The following is a 16,451-nucleotide window of genomic DNA, read 5'->3' as shown; positions in this document are numbered from 1 at the left end:
CTGCAGCCCTGGGCCAACCCTTTGGCCAGTGCAGTAGCCCCCAAGAGCCACGTTGGCTGAGCTCCAGCCAGGGACAGGCGCAGAGGAGCACGGAGCCCCCCCACCTGACTCTCCAGCCCCTGAGGCTCAGGGATGCGGGGGCAGGGTAGTGATAGCCAATGCAGGGGTCATGGCAGCCCCTAGGGTTGGTTCTGCTACTCCAGTCCAACCTGCATGCACCAAGAGAGGAGGCGCCAGCTCTGACTGACAATAGGGGATTTATTTCACAGGGAGGGGGGTGGTCTCAGGTTCTAAGTCTGGAAGCAGCATGGCCTGCAGGCAGTGTCTGGGCTACATGGCCAGCACTGCCCTCCACTGGTGGCCGAGGAGCCTGCAGCTGCCCTGGCTCATTTAAGCACCCAGCCCCTCTCGTGTTAGCACTGGTCCCAGTCTCACTTCCCCCTGCCAAGCCAGTGGCTGTGGGCAGAGCGCAGAGCCCCTTCCGCTGCCTCCAGGAGGCGGCGAGGGACACCCCATGGCAGGTGATGCAGAGGATGCCCACGAGGAGAGGGCCCCCGCCCAGCAGGATCACCAGGACGAGGAGGACGACATGCTGCCCCTCTGCAGGCTTGCTGGGAAAGAGGAAGGGATACGCTGGCGGGGAGCAGGAGTGTGAGAGCTCATGGAAGGTGCAGAAGGGGGGGCAGGCGGTGCAGTTGTTGGCGGTGTCCCCCCGGCACGTGTAGCAGGACGGGTGGCAGGTGGCACAGACCTGGACAGGGTGTGGGCTCCCATTCAGGCGGGAAGACCTCCTGGATCGGTTGTAAGAGTGGGGAGGGCAGTAGGACAGGCAGAGGTGCTGGAACGCATAGAAGGGGCTGCTGCATTCTGCAGGGAGAGGGGCAAGAGTTAGCATGAGCCCCGGGCTGAAATGCAGCCACCTCTGCTGCATTCTGCAGGGTGGATGGGCAACAGCCAGCAGAGCCAGCTGCACAGCTGTGGGGCACGAAGGGGCTTACAGCCCATCTTACTGAGGTGCCCAGGCATGGCCAGTGCCCACACGCAGCAGAGGGGAGCCTGGACCCAGATTCACAAAGCTATTTCAGTGGCTGTTAGGAGCCTAGATACCTTGGAGGATCTGGGCCTTGGTGTTTAAGGTCTCCTCCAAGGAAGCCCTGCAGGTGTGGAATGCCACTTACTGCTCTCTGCAGGACAAAGGGTTAAATTGACCCTGCCTGGATTCAAACCTGTGACTCCCAGGAATCTAGGTGATTTCTAGTTCCAACCTGCTGCAGAGAGCACTGATATCCCCTCAGGCTTAAGGAGGGACAGGCATGCTGATAAGAAGCAGAGCGTTTCTGCCTGCGGGACTGAAAGGCTGAGACTGGTTCAGCCCCAGGCCGGCCCGGTTTGCTGAGCTCAAGCCGAATGGCTTAGCAGCCCCTCTGGCCAAGCCAACCACACCCCACTGTAATGCCTGATTGAAGGAGGGGGAAGGACACCAGCAGGCTTCCCCAACTCATTCCTGGGGCCAGCAGGAGATGCCAGTATGGCCAGGGCCCGGCGCGCAGCACCGCTGCAAGGAGGGGGGTCTGTCACTCAGTGACCCCCTACCCCGCTGAGGAGGGCCACTGACTGGCTACTCGGGAGACCCAGCCAGAAGAGTCTAAAGGGAACATGGAAGCATCCTCAGGCTGCTGCACAGACATACCTCCCCCGCAGCTCACCAGGCAAATGGTCTCCTCCGAGGTGAGCCGAGGTGGCCGGCTGTGCTGGCAGAGCCCTGCCTGCTCTGGGGGTGGGTGGGGGTCAGGCCACGTGGCTGTGGATAACTCTTGACTTTGCCTGAGGATTACAACAGAGCCCCATTGGGGCCCTGTGCTAGTGAGTCTATTGGTGCCAGGGGGGTAACGAAGAACAAGGACGACTCACCCTCGCACGTTCCCTTGGAGTCCCGCCTAACGCACTCGCTCACAACGGAGGCTGCTACCTGCCTGGCCATCATGTCCTCGTCCGTTCCGTAGAGCTGCAGGACGAAGCTGGTGAGGAACCCTGGGGGGCAGGGAGTTCAAGAGAGGAGGGGCTTCAGACTCGATGCTGGGGAGCCCATGATCCCAAATGCCACGAGTTCCCTACAAGACACCTGCACGGGTGCTTCATGGAGCTCTGGGCCCAAAGGGTTAACCCCAGGTGCTATGGATGAGCACTGGGACACCGGGTGTTGGACAGGTTAGTAAACGAACGCCATGGCCATTCACAGCCGGAGCCCACTCCACCCCATCCCAGTGCTAAAGGCCGTGATACATGAGAGTGCCCCTAGCAAGGGAGCTTTAAAGGATCCCAAGCGGTGCAACCTCACTAGCTCCAAAATCCCTATCAGAAGAGGGAATTTAGTCCAGGCCCTGTGTACACTGAGGGGTGCAGGAGGATGGGATAAAGAGGACAGCAAAGGAGGGGTGCACAGGGGAGGAAATGTAACAGGGCTCAGGGGCACCACCTGGTTCCTGGTGCATAGGGATTAACTCTGGCTCAGCTTCCCCTTGCACAAGCATTCAGGGGAAGAGTTGTGAACGGCCATCTGGGAGACACCAGTGTCTTTGGGAACAGTTCACTCCCACTGGGAGATGGCAACGTAAGTAACAACTAACCCAGGAAGAGACCTTGCTGCCTAGAACTCCTCGCTGGCCTACAGGGGATCATCGCTCCAGTTCTTTAGGCACATCCCCACTTGCTGAGCCATTCAGCAGCCTGTCCTGAACTCTGCTCAGCCTCAGCTAACCAGAGGAAAAGCAGCTGTAGCGATAGCAAATGGGCTCTTGCATATGTCTCCTGCATGGCGGGGACGCTCACCTGTGTTGTAGGCATCTCCCTTGTTCTCTAGGAAGAGCGTCCAGGTGCCTTGTGGGTCCTCGTCCCAGAAGTGCGTGGACATGAAGGACCAATCCCTGTAGCCCTGGTTGCTGGTGTCGTATGGCCTAGCGGGGGTGAGGAAAGGGAAATGCTCAAACCCTTCAGAATTTGGACACGAGAAGATCAGAGGATGCACTTCAGAAACCCAGAGGTGAGCTTCAGACAAGTGTCCAGGTTCTTACAATGGCAGCTTCAAACGTACCAGAGCCAGGAGAACTGGCTGCCTCAACCATTTGCCTTTCTAGCAGGAAGACTTCTCGAAGCAGCCGTCACCTCACAGCCCTGCTGGGGTAACTCTTCTGGGCATATGCTGCTCCCCAGCTTGGGTCAGGAAGGAACCTGTGCCCCTGTAATCTAGTACATTGTGGAGGCTGGTGGCTTCCCCTCAAGAAGTCAGCACTGGCCACTGTTGGAGACTGGATACCACACCAGACAATCCATGGATCCATTCCAGTGCAGCAGTTCTGATGTCCCCAGTGCAATGGATCCATATAGAGAAATGACCTACCTCTCATCTAGCTAGGACCCCCCTGCCCCCTGCACACTCACCTTTAGCAATATGGGAAGGGCAGGGCGGCTGTAACCCTGACACCTGTTTGTGACTCTCTGGAGGGTCGTGACCCGCAAGTTGAGAACTCCTATCCTAGTGCCACAACTTGTTTTAGAGCAATCATATTCCCTAAGACTTGGGTTTTAAATCTCTATATCCATGAAATTCCCATTTGATCATTGGAGGCTGCACCTTCTCCCATGGAAGTGTGAGCTAAACACTTCCTACTGGTACCTTACCTGATGGCCACCAGGGTGGACTTGGTTCCCATTGGGCTGGTCAGAGAGATGGCCAGATCCCCTCTCCTGCTGTAGCTTAGAGAGATGCGGACCTGGACATGCTCCAGGGAGCGGATATACCTGGTCCTCCCGATGCAGGTGGAGACTTTTTTGCTGACTGTGAGTTTTGAGCCTATCTCCCTGCAAGGAGACAAGAAGAGGAGGTGAAGGCGTCTGCCCCTCTCCCTCGGCTTGGGGCCCAGAAACCCAATGAGATCAGGTACAGGAGAGCCTGCTACTAAAGCCTCTTGCTTCAGCACACATTTTTTAATGAAACCACAAAGGAACAGCATCAGGTTTGGTGCATCCAGCAAACCAGAGCTAAAGCAGAGCAGAGCTTTGGGGTGTAAGTTCATAGGGTCCAAGCAGAGGATGGGGATCATGCTTTGCAGGCAGGGTTATTCTTTTTCTGGGGGAGGGCCCCCAGTGACCCAGCTCTTGCCTCCATGAATATGAGGGACAGGCAGTCACTAATCTTTGCTGCCACCCCCTTTAACACCCACACAGAACTGCAACAGCAGGACCTCCTGAAGTGCTGTGGTGTTTGTATGTATCCAACCCATACTTGAAAATCTGATCCCCATCCCAAGGTCTCATTTCCCTGAGAAAGTGTCTACGGGAAGCTCCTGCTTTGTGCACAGAAAGGCTTTTCTGCCAGGATTCCCCGCGCAACACAAGGGGTCAGATTCCAACAGAATTTCTTCTCTTACAGGGGTGCATAGACAACCTTGACTGAACACTTCCTCTGGGGCCTGGTTGTAGTCCACTTCTTGGCCAGGTCCACCAGGTCACCAGCATCCAGGAGTCCATAGCCGTAATGGTGGCTCACTGAAAAACAGAGACACCCAGCCCAGGGAAGTATCAGCGAGCCTCAACAACGGACTGCTAAGACGTGACTCGTGGTAGCTTATTGCTTCCAGATTTGCTGGAGAAAAATCAGCTCTTAGATACCCAAAGAACCAGCATTTTCTTTCACAGCAAGCATGGAAGGTGCACTTGGTCTAGATGCTGCAGCATTAGTGGAGACCATCAACAGCCAACAAAGACTGTTAAGGGCTGCAAGCCTCTTGTTCTTTTAAATACCATGGCGGATGTAACTAGGATCCCTGGGTCCCGGTAGCAATCTGCACTGAGTAAAGATTTAACGAGCAGCCTCACCTTTGCGTCCAACTCCGTTCAGGGCCCAGTCTTCTGCCTGCAGATGGGCTGGTTTGGAGGCTCTCACCACGAGATGCTGCATGTCGCGCCAGGTCAGTGCTGGGCTAGAGACAAGGAGGACTTTGGGAAAGGTCTCCTGTATCAAAAGGTTGAGGTGACTCTGGGGCTGGTGAGAGGGCAGGTGGCTTCTGCTCATCCACACAGCAGATAGAGCACGGGCAAGCTTTCTCCAGGCAGTCCCAGCTTGGTCTCCAGTGCTTTGGAGAGGCTGCGTTACAGGGTTAATAGATGAGCATCTTTGGCTCATTCCATCCTTGGCTTCTCTGCCAATTAGGGCAGACAGTGGGGTGGACACCCAGCCACTTGGACTGGATGGAGACCCACCAACTGGGTTTCCTGCAGGAAGCTGAACAGCTGGGAGGGGGCGCTAGCTTTGGTTTCCCGAACTGTATCCCTGGAGAGGAGACTGCGCGACCCTGGTCATGAGCGATTTTGACTCCACATGACTAGATACTGTGTTTGCTTTTGTCGGAGCGATGGGGAGATATTTTGACCATAATCCCTACAGACATTCTAAGTGACGCTGGAAAGAGGCCCTAGCAGATTCCCTGGGGGTAGTGGCTGCGTTGCCAAGGCAGGAACAGCCTTAGCGGGTAGGAGTGCAGCGTGAACGCACGTTCTACCTACTTGGCCTCCAGAGCGAGTGCGATCATCCCTGCAGCCAGGGGGGCAGAGGCGGAGGTGCCCGTGTGCTTGTCGGTGCAGCGATGCCGCAGATCAGTGGTCACCTGGGGAGAGAGGGTAGGTAAGGAAGCCGTGGGATTGGCTTCTCAGAGAGATGCCAAGATACGTTCTGGGCCGAATCCTCTGCTGGGTTTGAGCTGGCCTGTGCGGGTAAAGGAGTGAAATGAAGGGCAGAACTCTCGAGCCATCAGTCGGCTCCCCAGTCGGCCAGAAGGGGTCACCACTGAGCCGCCTCTTGGCTGGGGCCCCGCTGCGGTGGGCCCTCGAGTGCAGCCTTAACCTAGGGGAGAGAGGAATGGGCGGGGGGGACTCACGATCTGCTTCTCGCTCTTGGTGCCGCTGCTGTAGGTGGTGGTGAGGGTGGAGGCGCAGGCCTCGCTGTACCAGGGCACCCGGCCGCTCTCCGTCGCGCTGCCCACCGACAGGGTGTAGATGCTGTTGGTGTACCCGTCGCAGTTACAGTTGTCGGAGTGGATGCCGCCGTTGCCAGAGGCCCAGACGAAGAGAGATCCCAGGCCGCCGCGCCCCTGTGGGGAGGGGAGCAAGCTGGGACTAGTGTTACACTGCGTGGGGCGGGGGGGAGGGGGAGGTGTCGGGACGGAGTCCCGTGCTGTTGCAGTGGCGTTAATATGCTGCTAATGTGACACAGGGCTCCTCCCGGCTCCCTGGTCAGTTCGCAGTGCGGACCCTCAGACACTGATATTCCAGGGTCCTGGGTACAGCTGACCTAGTTTCCATGGAAACAATACGCTGTAGTTAAGCTGACCAATCCCCACCTGCCGCAGCATGCGTACAGGGTGCTATTTCGGAGGGAGATGGGAATAAACAGGAAGGGCGGGGCTAGTTCCATGTAAAATTATACCCAACAATTGTTCGTAGTGGATTAAACCAAGGCTCTAGCTAGCCAAGCCTTTCGCAGCAGGCTGGCTCGGACAGTTCAGTGGAGGGCAAAAAAACACCCAGCACCCAGGGCTGTGTCGTGCAGGGGGGAGCAGAATTCCTCCCTGAACTGGCCCCAGGTGCCTGGCCCAGAGCTGGCCTGCTGGGGGGCTAGCCTATGTTATCCCTCCCCTTCAGAAGCCACAAACCCCCTTGACGACCAGAGGCCAAGGCTCTTTTCAGAGGTAACAAGCTGGCAGAGGAGCCATGCCCAGAGCCGGTGCTTACACTTGCTGTCCCCTTGTAGAAAGCTTCCAGGGCCAGCATTCCAGGCCCCTCCACAGTTTTACCATCATCCTCCGGGCCCCAGCTAGCGCTGTAGACGTGGATGTGCTGGGGGTGGAAACTCAAGGATTGAGCCTCCACGAGGTCCGTGATGGGACCGTCGAGCATCCTCACACCTGTGGGGCCAGGGAAGAGAGGGCAGCTAGGTCAGAGGTCTCTGAGCCAGCGCTGCCCTCGATGGGCCAGTGAGCCCTCTCCCACTCCAGGTCAAGCAGGCGTCTCCAGTTGCTGACATGAGCATGCAAGCCTCCACGGTAGCCTCATACCTAGGGCCCTACTAAATTCACAGCCACGAAAAACGCATCACAGACCATGAAATCTGGTCCCCACCCAGTGAAATCTGGTCTTTTGGGTGCTTTTACCCCATACTATACAGATTTCACAGGGGAGACCAGCATTTCTCAAATTAGGGGGCCTGACACAAACGAGTTGCAGGGGGTTCACAAGGTTATTTTAGGGGGGGTTGCTGAGTTGTCACCCTTGCTTCTGTGCTGCTGCCTTCAGAGCTGGGCTCCCGGCCAGCAGCCGCTGCTCTCCAGCTGCCCAGCTCCGAAGGCAGCGCCGCGGTCAGCAGCAGCGCAGAAGGAAGGGTAGCAGAACCGCAACCCCCCCTACAATAATGTTGTGGACCCCTCCCCCCCCCCCAACTCCTTTTTGGGTCAGGACCCCTACAATCACAACACTGTGAAATTTCAGATTTAATTAGCCGAAATCATGAAATGTACAATTTTTAAAATCCTATGACTGATATTGACCAAAATAGCCTGTGAATTTGGTAGGGCCTGAATCATAAATTAGCCAACAGCTCTTCTAATGTATTTGCAGCAGCTAGGCAAGAGCTCCCTCTAGTATCACGCAAGGCTCCAGCTTCAGCCAGGTCAGCCTAACCTTGAGCACTTTGTATATGTTCAGCACAACGCCCAGGCATTAACCAGTCAATCTCCGTAGCCACAGAGCGTGGTGAGGCAGGGATGAGGTTTTTGCTGTTCTACAGATGGACACACAGAGGTTAAGGGACCAGATGTACAGAGGTGCTGAGCATCTGTAATTCCCATTGGCTTCAAATGGATTTGTAGCTACTTGCTCCTGCTGCAAAATAAAAACCCAATCCGTCGGGTCCTCACGGACTGTCCAAAACCGTGCAGTATGTAATAGGCAGAGCTCGGGAGCTCCTGCCCTCATGCCCTGTGCTGAATCCACTAGACCGTGCTGCCTCTTTGGATAGTCGCAGCCAGTTTTAACCAAGAGTTTGGTTTGAGATGCCTGCAGAACTGCCCTTATGCTGTACAGCCTAGTCCCTGTTCTGGGGCCAAGCACTCCCTCAGAGGTGTGGGCAAGCTCGGGCCTTCCCTTCCCAGGAGATCTGGAAGGTATCACTCCAGGAAAGCAGGTCGCTTACCTCCAATTTTTGCATTGTAGGCGACGCCGACTCCACAGAGTCTGTTGTTGGCTGTAGCTGCCACCTCTCCTGCGCAGCGTGTCCCGTGCCTGAGGGACAGAGGCAGGAAGCAAAAGTCACCACAGCCATATCTGCCAGCCAAACAGCCAGATTCCCCCATATACTCTGCCTTGCCACGATGGACAGCGCATGCTGTTCCTCTCCCTGGAATATTCCATTAGGATGGTCCCTCCTTAAATCACCTTGGGGGTCGCTTTCCATTTGGGCACAACTCAGTCAGTGCAAGTTGTGGTAAGTGGTGCAATAAGTGCTGGCAGGTGGGATGAGAGAGAGAACAACTGAAAATACCCAGCCTGCCTGATGGCCCAGATAGCATTACATTTGGTCACCGTAAGAGAAGGAGGGGCCAGATGCAAGGTTAGGATCCTCCTGTTTGAGTCAGCTGGGAATTCAAGGTACTGGACACTCTGGGGTACATTGCACCCTGCACACATGCACTGGTGAGCCTGCCAGATCAAGAGCGCTTGGTAACATTCACTACAGCTGAGACGCAGCTTAGTGTCATTGCTTAGGTAGGGGAAATCCTGAGGCAAATCCCTCTGACTCCAATCCAAGTGCCCGAATGTCCCCCCACAGGAACATGCATGCTTTGTAACCCCAGTCCTTCATTGTACAGGGACAGAATTAGCTTCCACCTTCTTCACCTCAATGCATTGTAATAGTGAATCTCATGATGCACCAGGACGACGACCCAGGAGATTAGCTCTACTACCAGAGAGACAAAATCCCCAAGGCAGGGGATTTAGATCTGGACACCCCAAGCAGCAGCACCCCCGTTTGCTGCAGAAACTCACCGATTCTCATCCCAGACATTGTAACGAGGCTGTGGGTCGGGATCATTACTGTTGAAGTCATAACTCGCAAGGGGATCCTAAAGCAAAAGGAAACACAAAGGTGAGAAGACCCTGCTTTAGAAAGCATATCTTTGTTACAATGACATTATACATTCTCTTTAACCCCTGAAACAAAGCCAACAACCAGGTAAATCAGCATCTATGTAGCACTCCACATTGTGAGTGTTCTTCACAAGTGTTACCATGTGCTCCTATGGGGTATTGATAATATCCCAGGGGTTAATCCAGGGAAATCCTATGGCCTGTGTTACACAGGAGGGCAAACTAGATGATCAGAGTGGTTGCTTCTGGCCTAATAATTTAACAATAGGAAAACAGAGATTACCTAAAGCAATTCAGTAGCAGAGCCAGAATTAGAACAGGACTTCCTGGCTCCTAGCCCTATGCTCAGTCCACTGGGTTACTGTCTCAATTATATTCAAACACAGCAACCACTTGTCTCTTACAGTCCAGCCATCAAGAAAGAAGATTTTATCTACACACACAAAGAGCACTGGGATTAATTTTAAAGTTATTTAATAAACAGGATTTAATTAAACCAGCGCAACTTTGTAGATCACTCTTCTGGTTTAAACCCAGTTACACCAGTTTTAACTTAGATGCAAATTAAACTAATAGAAAACAGGTTTAAATCAATATAGGGTCCTACACACAACTTTCACTGGTTTGACAAGGTCTACTTATAATCACACCTTTGGTTAAACTGGTGCTACTCTGCGTTTTGACAAGAGCATTAGGAAACCTAACACTTTACAAAGCATTTATCCCCATTTTAAATGGGGAAATGGAGGCACAAGGAGCTAAAAAGTCACTTGCTAAAATAACCCAGCAGGTCTGTGGCAAAGCCAGGAATAGAAGCCAAGTCTCCTGAATCCCATCCCAGTGCTTTGTCCATTAGCCAAGTGCTTCTCAAGGGGTACACGTACCCCTGGGGGTACACAGAGGTCTTCCAGAGGGGTACATCAACTCATCTAGATATTTGCCTAGTTTTACAATAGGCTACAGAAAAAGCACTAGCAAAGTCAGTACAAACTAAAAATTTCATACAGACAATGACTTGGTTATGCTGCTCTATGTACTATACGCTGAAATGTCAAGACACTATTTATATTGCAATTGATTTATTTTATAATGATATGATCAAAATGAGAAAGGAAGCAATTTGTCAGTATTAGCGTGGCGGTGACACTTTTGTACAGTATTTTTATGTCCGATTTTATAAGCAAGTAGTTTTTAAGTGAGGTGAAACTTGGGGGTACGCAAGACAAATCAGACTCCTGAAAGGGGGACAGTCATCTGGAAAGGTTGAGAGCTGTTGCATGCTGTCACTCTGGGAGGATATGGCTGGGAGGGAGGAGTCAACCCAACTTCTGCGCTATTTAGAGGACTTATGAGATGCACTATAAGTGATCACTTAAGGAGATTTCTCCATTTGTTTTCTAAACATGTGCTCGGACGCAGCTTCCTCTAATTACATCTTGTCATGTTTCTTTGGTCTTTGATATTTCTTTTATAGAAGCCATTTCAAACTTCTGAAGTTTCCCTAAGCCTCTTGATCCAGCCGTCCAGAGGCTGGGCTCCCCAGGGCTGAGCCCCACCACACCAGGACAAAGGTTCTTTCACAGCTTCTCCTCTTCCTTGCAGGGAATATGCTGTAAAGAAGCAACTGGTTGTAGCTGATCGATCCCAAACGACTCAGCTGTGGAGGTCACAACCTTGGGACACCTGGATAGTTTCAGATTGATCTTACGTAGTTAGCAGACAGATCGGGGTGGTCTCTCTCCAGTCCGTCATCCAGGATGGACAGCACCACGCCTAAGCCGGAGTACCCCTTGCTCCAAGCCGTGAGGATATTCAGGTCTGGGTGGATGTCATTGTTCTGAAACAAAAGCCAGACCAGGTTTGAGCACAAAGATCCATTCTGGCCTGTGATCTATGAATCTCCTTTACGAATCATAGAATCGTAGGACTGGAAGGGACCTTGAGAGGTCTTCTAGTCCAGTCTCCTGCACTCAAGGCAGGACTAAGTATTATCTAGACTATCCCTGACAGGTAACTGTCTAACCTGCTCTTGAAAACCTCCAATGACAGAGATTGTTCTGATTTATTACCAGTATTATTCCTACTTTACAGCTAAGGAAAATGAGACATGCAATGGTGACTTCCTCAAGCAAGTCAGAACTGAAGAATAAAAGCCAGGAGTCCTGGCACCCAGTTGGCTGCTCTAAATGCTAGAACGCATGGACCACTAAACCACGAGGATACAGTAGCAGAGTTAGAGGAGGATCAGACAGGAGGAGGTAACAGAATATAAACTCTTACCATGTACCACTGTTTATGGAACCAAGGATCTGTTGGCACGACAGCAATGGTTCTTTTCGTACGCCTCTTCAGCGTTTGCTGCTCGAACCAGTGAACCTAGATGGAGGGGAGTCACCCTTCTTAATGCCAGGGAAAGCGGCAAGTTCCTCTTTGCCGGTCTACTCCCAGTGACAGATGTCACCTCTCGTACATTTCCCATACCATTTACACCTCCATGCTCTACTGGCTTGGTGGAGTGGCCATTTTAACCAGACACCTGGAGATTTGCCATAGCCACCGAAGTAGATCTCATTCCCTGAAGCTTTCGTCTGTGGTTGTAAAGCACTAACAGAAAAGACCCTCTATCAATTCCTAACCAAATCAGTTCCAAAGTCTGTTACAGACATTTTAACTGACAGGGCATCAAATGAACGAGGAGATCTTTGGCAAATGCATTCAAGGTTTGCCTCTAGCAGACTACGTCTAGGAAAAACAACATTGGCAGTCGCTCATGATAAGATAAAAGGTCCTTATGCTTTGGATCTGATCACAAGCTGGGACTCAAGAAGAAAGTCCCTCCACCAAACAAACCGTGGATAGTAACATACTATTAGTTCTTCTGCCATCCTCTGAAGAACTGGTCACTGTCAGGGACGGGCTATCAAAGTAGGTGGGACCCTGCATTCAAGGCTACACATGCTGGTTTGATAGCACAGCAACTCCATTCAATCGTTGCCTGATCTGCAGTATTTATAGACAACCATGGAAGCCAATGCCTTGGCCGATCCCTTTCCACCTTAGCTCTGACAGGAGGAAAGAGGCCATGCTATGTTTCAACCAGAAGTTAGGTGCTCCATGCAGGAGTAACTCGGTGATATTCTCTGCCCTGTGCTATGCAGGAGGCCAAACTAGATGCTCACAATGGTCCCGTCTAGCCTTAAAATTCACAAACATTTTCTAGCAAGCTGAAGTTCTTTTGAGCTTCTACCGGAAATTACACTCTATTCACCTTGGGCTCTCTTTTCAGATGCACATGCCAGCCCCAGTGTCTGTTCAGGGATTCCTGCACCATGCCTCGGTGTTTGAAATGGTAATAGTGTTCCCCTTCAATTATCTGCAGAAAGAAGAGTTATGTATAAGGCTAGGACACAGGTGACAACCAGAAGCCACCAGAAACATTAACCATGTATGTCTAATAAAATGCAACATCTGGCATTCTGAGTATACAAGCTAGATCTCTTCCCCCTTATAAGCACTTTCCCTGGCCATATTCTAATATATTAAAAACAGGAGAGAGTTGTGTGGGGTGGATTTTTTTTTTTTTAACTGGCCTGTTGCATTAGGAATTTCCCTTCTGCGTTTGCCTTTGTCATTTTAGAATTCCCTTCAGAGTAATGGAGAGTTAATGTTTCTGATCAGCCTCCCAACTGCTGGCTAACTGGGGTGGGTCTCTCCACGTTTCCATTTTACTCAGTCATGGGGCACTAGATAAAACCACAGTACATGGCAGTTTGAATGGAATTTTGTTTTCCCCAAAGGACAGGCATCCACTGAAGATCCCCAGCCATGAACACACCAAGTGTAGAGAGCTAGTTCCACAATCGGTTAGCAAAAGACGTCTTTTAAAGCAAAAGACAGGGGAAAAACATGACAAAGATCTGCACAGCCTTTTAAATATTCTATGAGGCCATTTGGATGCTACAGCAGAAAGCTAGGGAAGGACACAGAGGTGGAGCTGATAAAGAGGAAATCCTTGTAATATCCAATTGCAAGCACAGATCCTCTGCTTAAGAGATAAAAACATTCTGTGGCAAGTTTTGGCTCAGGTTATTCATGTGGCTGAGTTACCCTGAAAACAGGCCTATACAATGGTAAAGATAAGTAGTTGTTACTTAGCAAAGCACCACTCGGATAAAGGTTGGTTCGGAAATTGAAACGTTACCTTGTAGGAAACATACTGCCAAGGAAACAACGGAGGGTGGAAAAGGAGCAAACAGATGTTCAAAACACCCAGACTCACGCTGAATGGAAGGTGGGGAATGGTTGCTGAGACTTCTGAAATAGTGCAATGTTGAGCACCCAGAATAAAGGATAAGTAGGAATCCTAGAGTAAATTCAGAGAGTGACTGGGAGAGGAATCAAAGAAAAAGGACTAAGAAGATAATGGATTTTGGAACGAGGTCTGAATGAGGGGACATTGAATTAGTGGGACACCTGGCTGCATGAAGCACCAGCATTCCTCCTGCCAGGATTTTATGAAGAGGGCAAGCCATTGTATGATCAAAGAAAGCACCACGGAAGATGGGTAGGTCAATATCTGAAAAATCAAGGTGGAAAGTCAGTTGGTGGCTTGTTTTTGGTATAACAGAAGATCAGATTAAAAGCTGGGGAGAAGACGTTGTTTGTAACCAAACAGCTGCTCCAGTGGAGTTCTTGAGGCCTAAAACTGGTTGTATAGGAGAATTGTAGAAGAGAAGAGAAGAGAAGGTGAATTTGATCTCTTATTGATTTACGGGGATACATGGCAGGATGATGGCTGCCAGCCTTTTAGAACTAAAAGGAGATAAAGCTCTCTTTCAGATAAGAGTGTCAACTGGCGGGCTGGCTTTGTGTTAGGTAAGGTACTGTAAGCTAGCGAGGCAGCATGATCTAGTGAATAGAGCACCAGCCTGGGACTCCGGACACCTGGGTTCTATTCCCAGCTCGGCCATTAACCTGGTGCATAACTTTGGGCAAGTCACTTCCTCTGCCTCCCTCTCACCCTTTATCAGTCTGGTCTATTTAGACTGTAAGCTTTTCAGGACAGTAGCTGTCTTTTACAAAACGTTTGTACAGAACCTAGCAGAAACAGGGCCCCAAATCTCAACTGGGGCCTCTAGGTTCTAAAACACTCTAAATAAATATAAATAAAAAGGTGCAGAGAATGCATCCAGAGAGACTAGGGAATGCTGAACAGAGTTATGGGCTGCAGCATTTGGAAAAGCAAGCATTCCCTTCTAGTATTACCATTACATTATTAAAAAGTTCATGGAAATGTTTTAATTAATCTGGGATTTTTTGGTAAAAGCGTCTTTTTTTTACCAAAACTTAATTATGGGCCAACTAGAATGAAAGAGACCCTGCTCTGCACTAAACTTTTTTCCCCTTAAATTGCCAGATAACAGGCTGAACACCAGTGGTATTCTATACAACCTTGCTGTATAATAGGTCCTCTCTTTAAAGATTCATTTGCATCTGTTGTCAATGCCATATGCATCGTGTATGCTTTTAGCTTAAGCTGCCGCATGAGGAGGACTTGGTAATGATGCTAGAGTGTCATCATCTAAAAATAGAAATAGAGCCTGATAAAAGCATCTCAGACACAGATATGACAGAGAAGAGGGAGAGTAAGGGGAGGAAAATAGATAAACAAGAGGCAATGTTTGCAGGAGAAAAAGATTGCAACATCAAATGGCACCTATGCAGGGCTGGCCGGAAGCCGCCTACTTAGTCCTAGGTGCAGTGTAACTTCTGGAAGAGTCATCTGTAATGGCAGGCCATGTGAGGGCAGAAGTGTGAACTTCTGCAGCAGGTCAGCCTTTCATCAGCTCCCCCTGCAGACAGTCAGGTGGAGGAGTGACCTGGCCCCCTGGCTCTCAACAGGAGCTTTTCCATCTGGGGAACAAATGTTGGGGTGTTGTTAGAGGGAGGAGGGTATGCTTTGCTGCCCCCAGCCCCCCTCTCATAAACACATCTCTTCCCACCCCCCCATTTCTTGGAAAGGGGGTTTGGAACAGGAAATGGACTGAATTCGTGGGGAAGGACTGGAAGAGCTTGGGAGCAGCCCCTCTTGGGAAGCAGGTGGTCTGGGGGGAAGGAACAGGGTGTGGGGCAGGAAAAGCAGGGTGTGGGGCAGCAGAGAGAAAGTTCCACCAGCTGCTCCAGGACCAGGTTGCTGGGGCTAGGGGTAGCATTGGCAGACTGCCCCTCTTCCGCCTCCCTGCCCCACTCCCCTATTTACCCCTCCCCCCGCGGCCTGCCCCTCACCTGCCCCAGACAGAGCAGCCCGTGCTTGCGGGCCAGGCGCTCGGCCTCCCGGGCCCCCGCGGGCACCCTCACGGCCCAGCTGCTCAGGTAGATGCGGAGCCCGCCCAAGCAGCAGGAGGCGCCGGCCAGCAGCAGCAGCAGCAGCAGCAGCAACAAGAGCCGGAGCCAGGCAGCCGCCGCCGACATGGCTCCGCCCAGAGCGCGGACCGGGTCTCCCCTGCCCGGGGGGGGAACGCGGGGCCACCCCTGCCAAGGGGCCCTTAAATACCCGCCCTGCCCGGGATCTGCGGCCTAGCGCTACGCCTGGAGCCGGGGCCTCGATTTTGCCTCTCTCCCGGGCCGGGGAAGGGTTGCTCGGGCTTCCCCACCCCACGTGTTCACACCCCGGCCCGGCCGGGGTCGCCATAGCAACCGCAAGCCAAGGCAGCAGGGCTCGACAACCTCGCCTCCCAACAAACTACAACTCCCAGTGGGCTTTGCGAGGAGAGGCGGTGGTTCATTGGCTGCGAAGCCTTATGGGGGTTGTAGTTTTCTTAAAGCATTGGGCGAGGGTGTGTTTTTTCCTTCCCGTAATGATGTTTGCCGGGCTGGAGCCTCGTCTTTGATTGAAAGATGACAAAGAGTTGTGGCGGGCGGGGGCTTTCTTTTTGTCATAAATATTGTTGTAAATATACTTTATTAGTATCATTTATTTGCCTCAAGATAGCGCCTAGGGAGCTGGGGTCATGATCCAGGACCGCCCTGTGCTAGGCGCTGTATAAATACAGAACTAAACGACAGGTTTCAGAGCAGCAGCCGTCTTAGTCTGTATCCAGAAAAAGAACAGGTAGACTTGTGGCACCTCAGAAACGAACACATTTATTAGAGCATAAGCTTTCGTGGGCTACAGCCCGCTTCACCGGATGCATAGACAGTCCCTGCCCCCAGGAGCTTACCATTTCAATCACTGTGTGCACCCCATCCGCTTT

The 16,451-nt window shown here is 51.8% G+C and overlaps 1 protein-coding gene across 1 annotated transcript; it reads right to left on the bottom strand.

The window, feature by feature from the left end:
* Positions 1–283: 283 nt before the first annotated feature.
* Positions 284–15,669, bottom strand: PCSK4 (proprotein convertase subtilisin/kexin type 4). The gene is made up of 15 exons (XM_077841981.1): positions 15,484–15,669; positions 12,467–12,571; positions 11,479–11,574; positions 10,907–11,035; positions 9,097–9,173; positions 8,243–8,331; positions 6,787–6,959; positions 5,934–6,146; positions 5,563–5,663; positions 4,876–4,979; positions 4,428–4,545; positions 3,679–3,858; positions 2,830–2,954; positions 1,912–2,031; positions 284–867 (listed from the first exon to the last, which is right to left on the bottom strand). Exons 1-15 carry the CDS (start codon positions 15,667–15,669, stop codon positions 284–286), a joined length of 2,400 nt encoding a protein of 799 aa, XP_077698107.1.
* Between the last annotated feature and the right edge of the window lie 782 nt (positions 15,670–16,451).

This window comes from Eretmochelys imbricata, chromosome 25 (genome assembly GCF_965152235.1).
Source record: "Eretmochelys imbricata isolate rEreImb1 chromosome 25, rEreImb1.hap1, whole genome shotgun sequence".
NCBI lineage: Eukaryota > Metazoa > Chordata > Testudines > Cheloniidae > Eretmochelys > Eretmochelys imbricata.
This window is presented reverse-complemented; position numbering and strand designations above follow the sequence as displayed.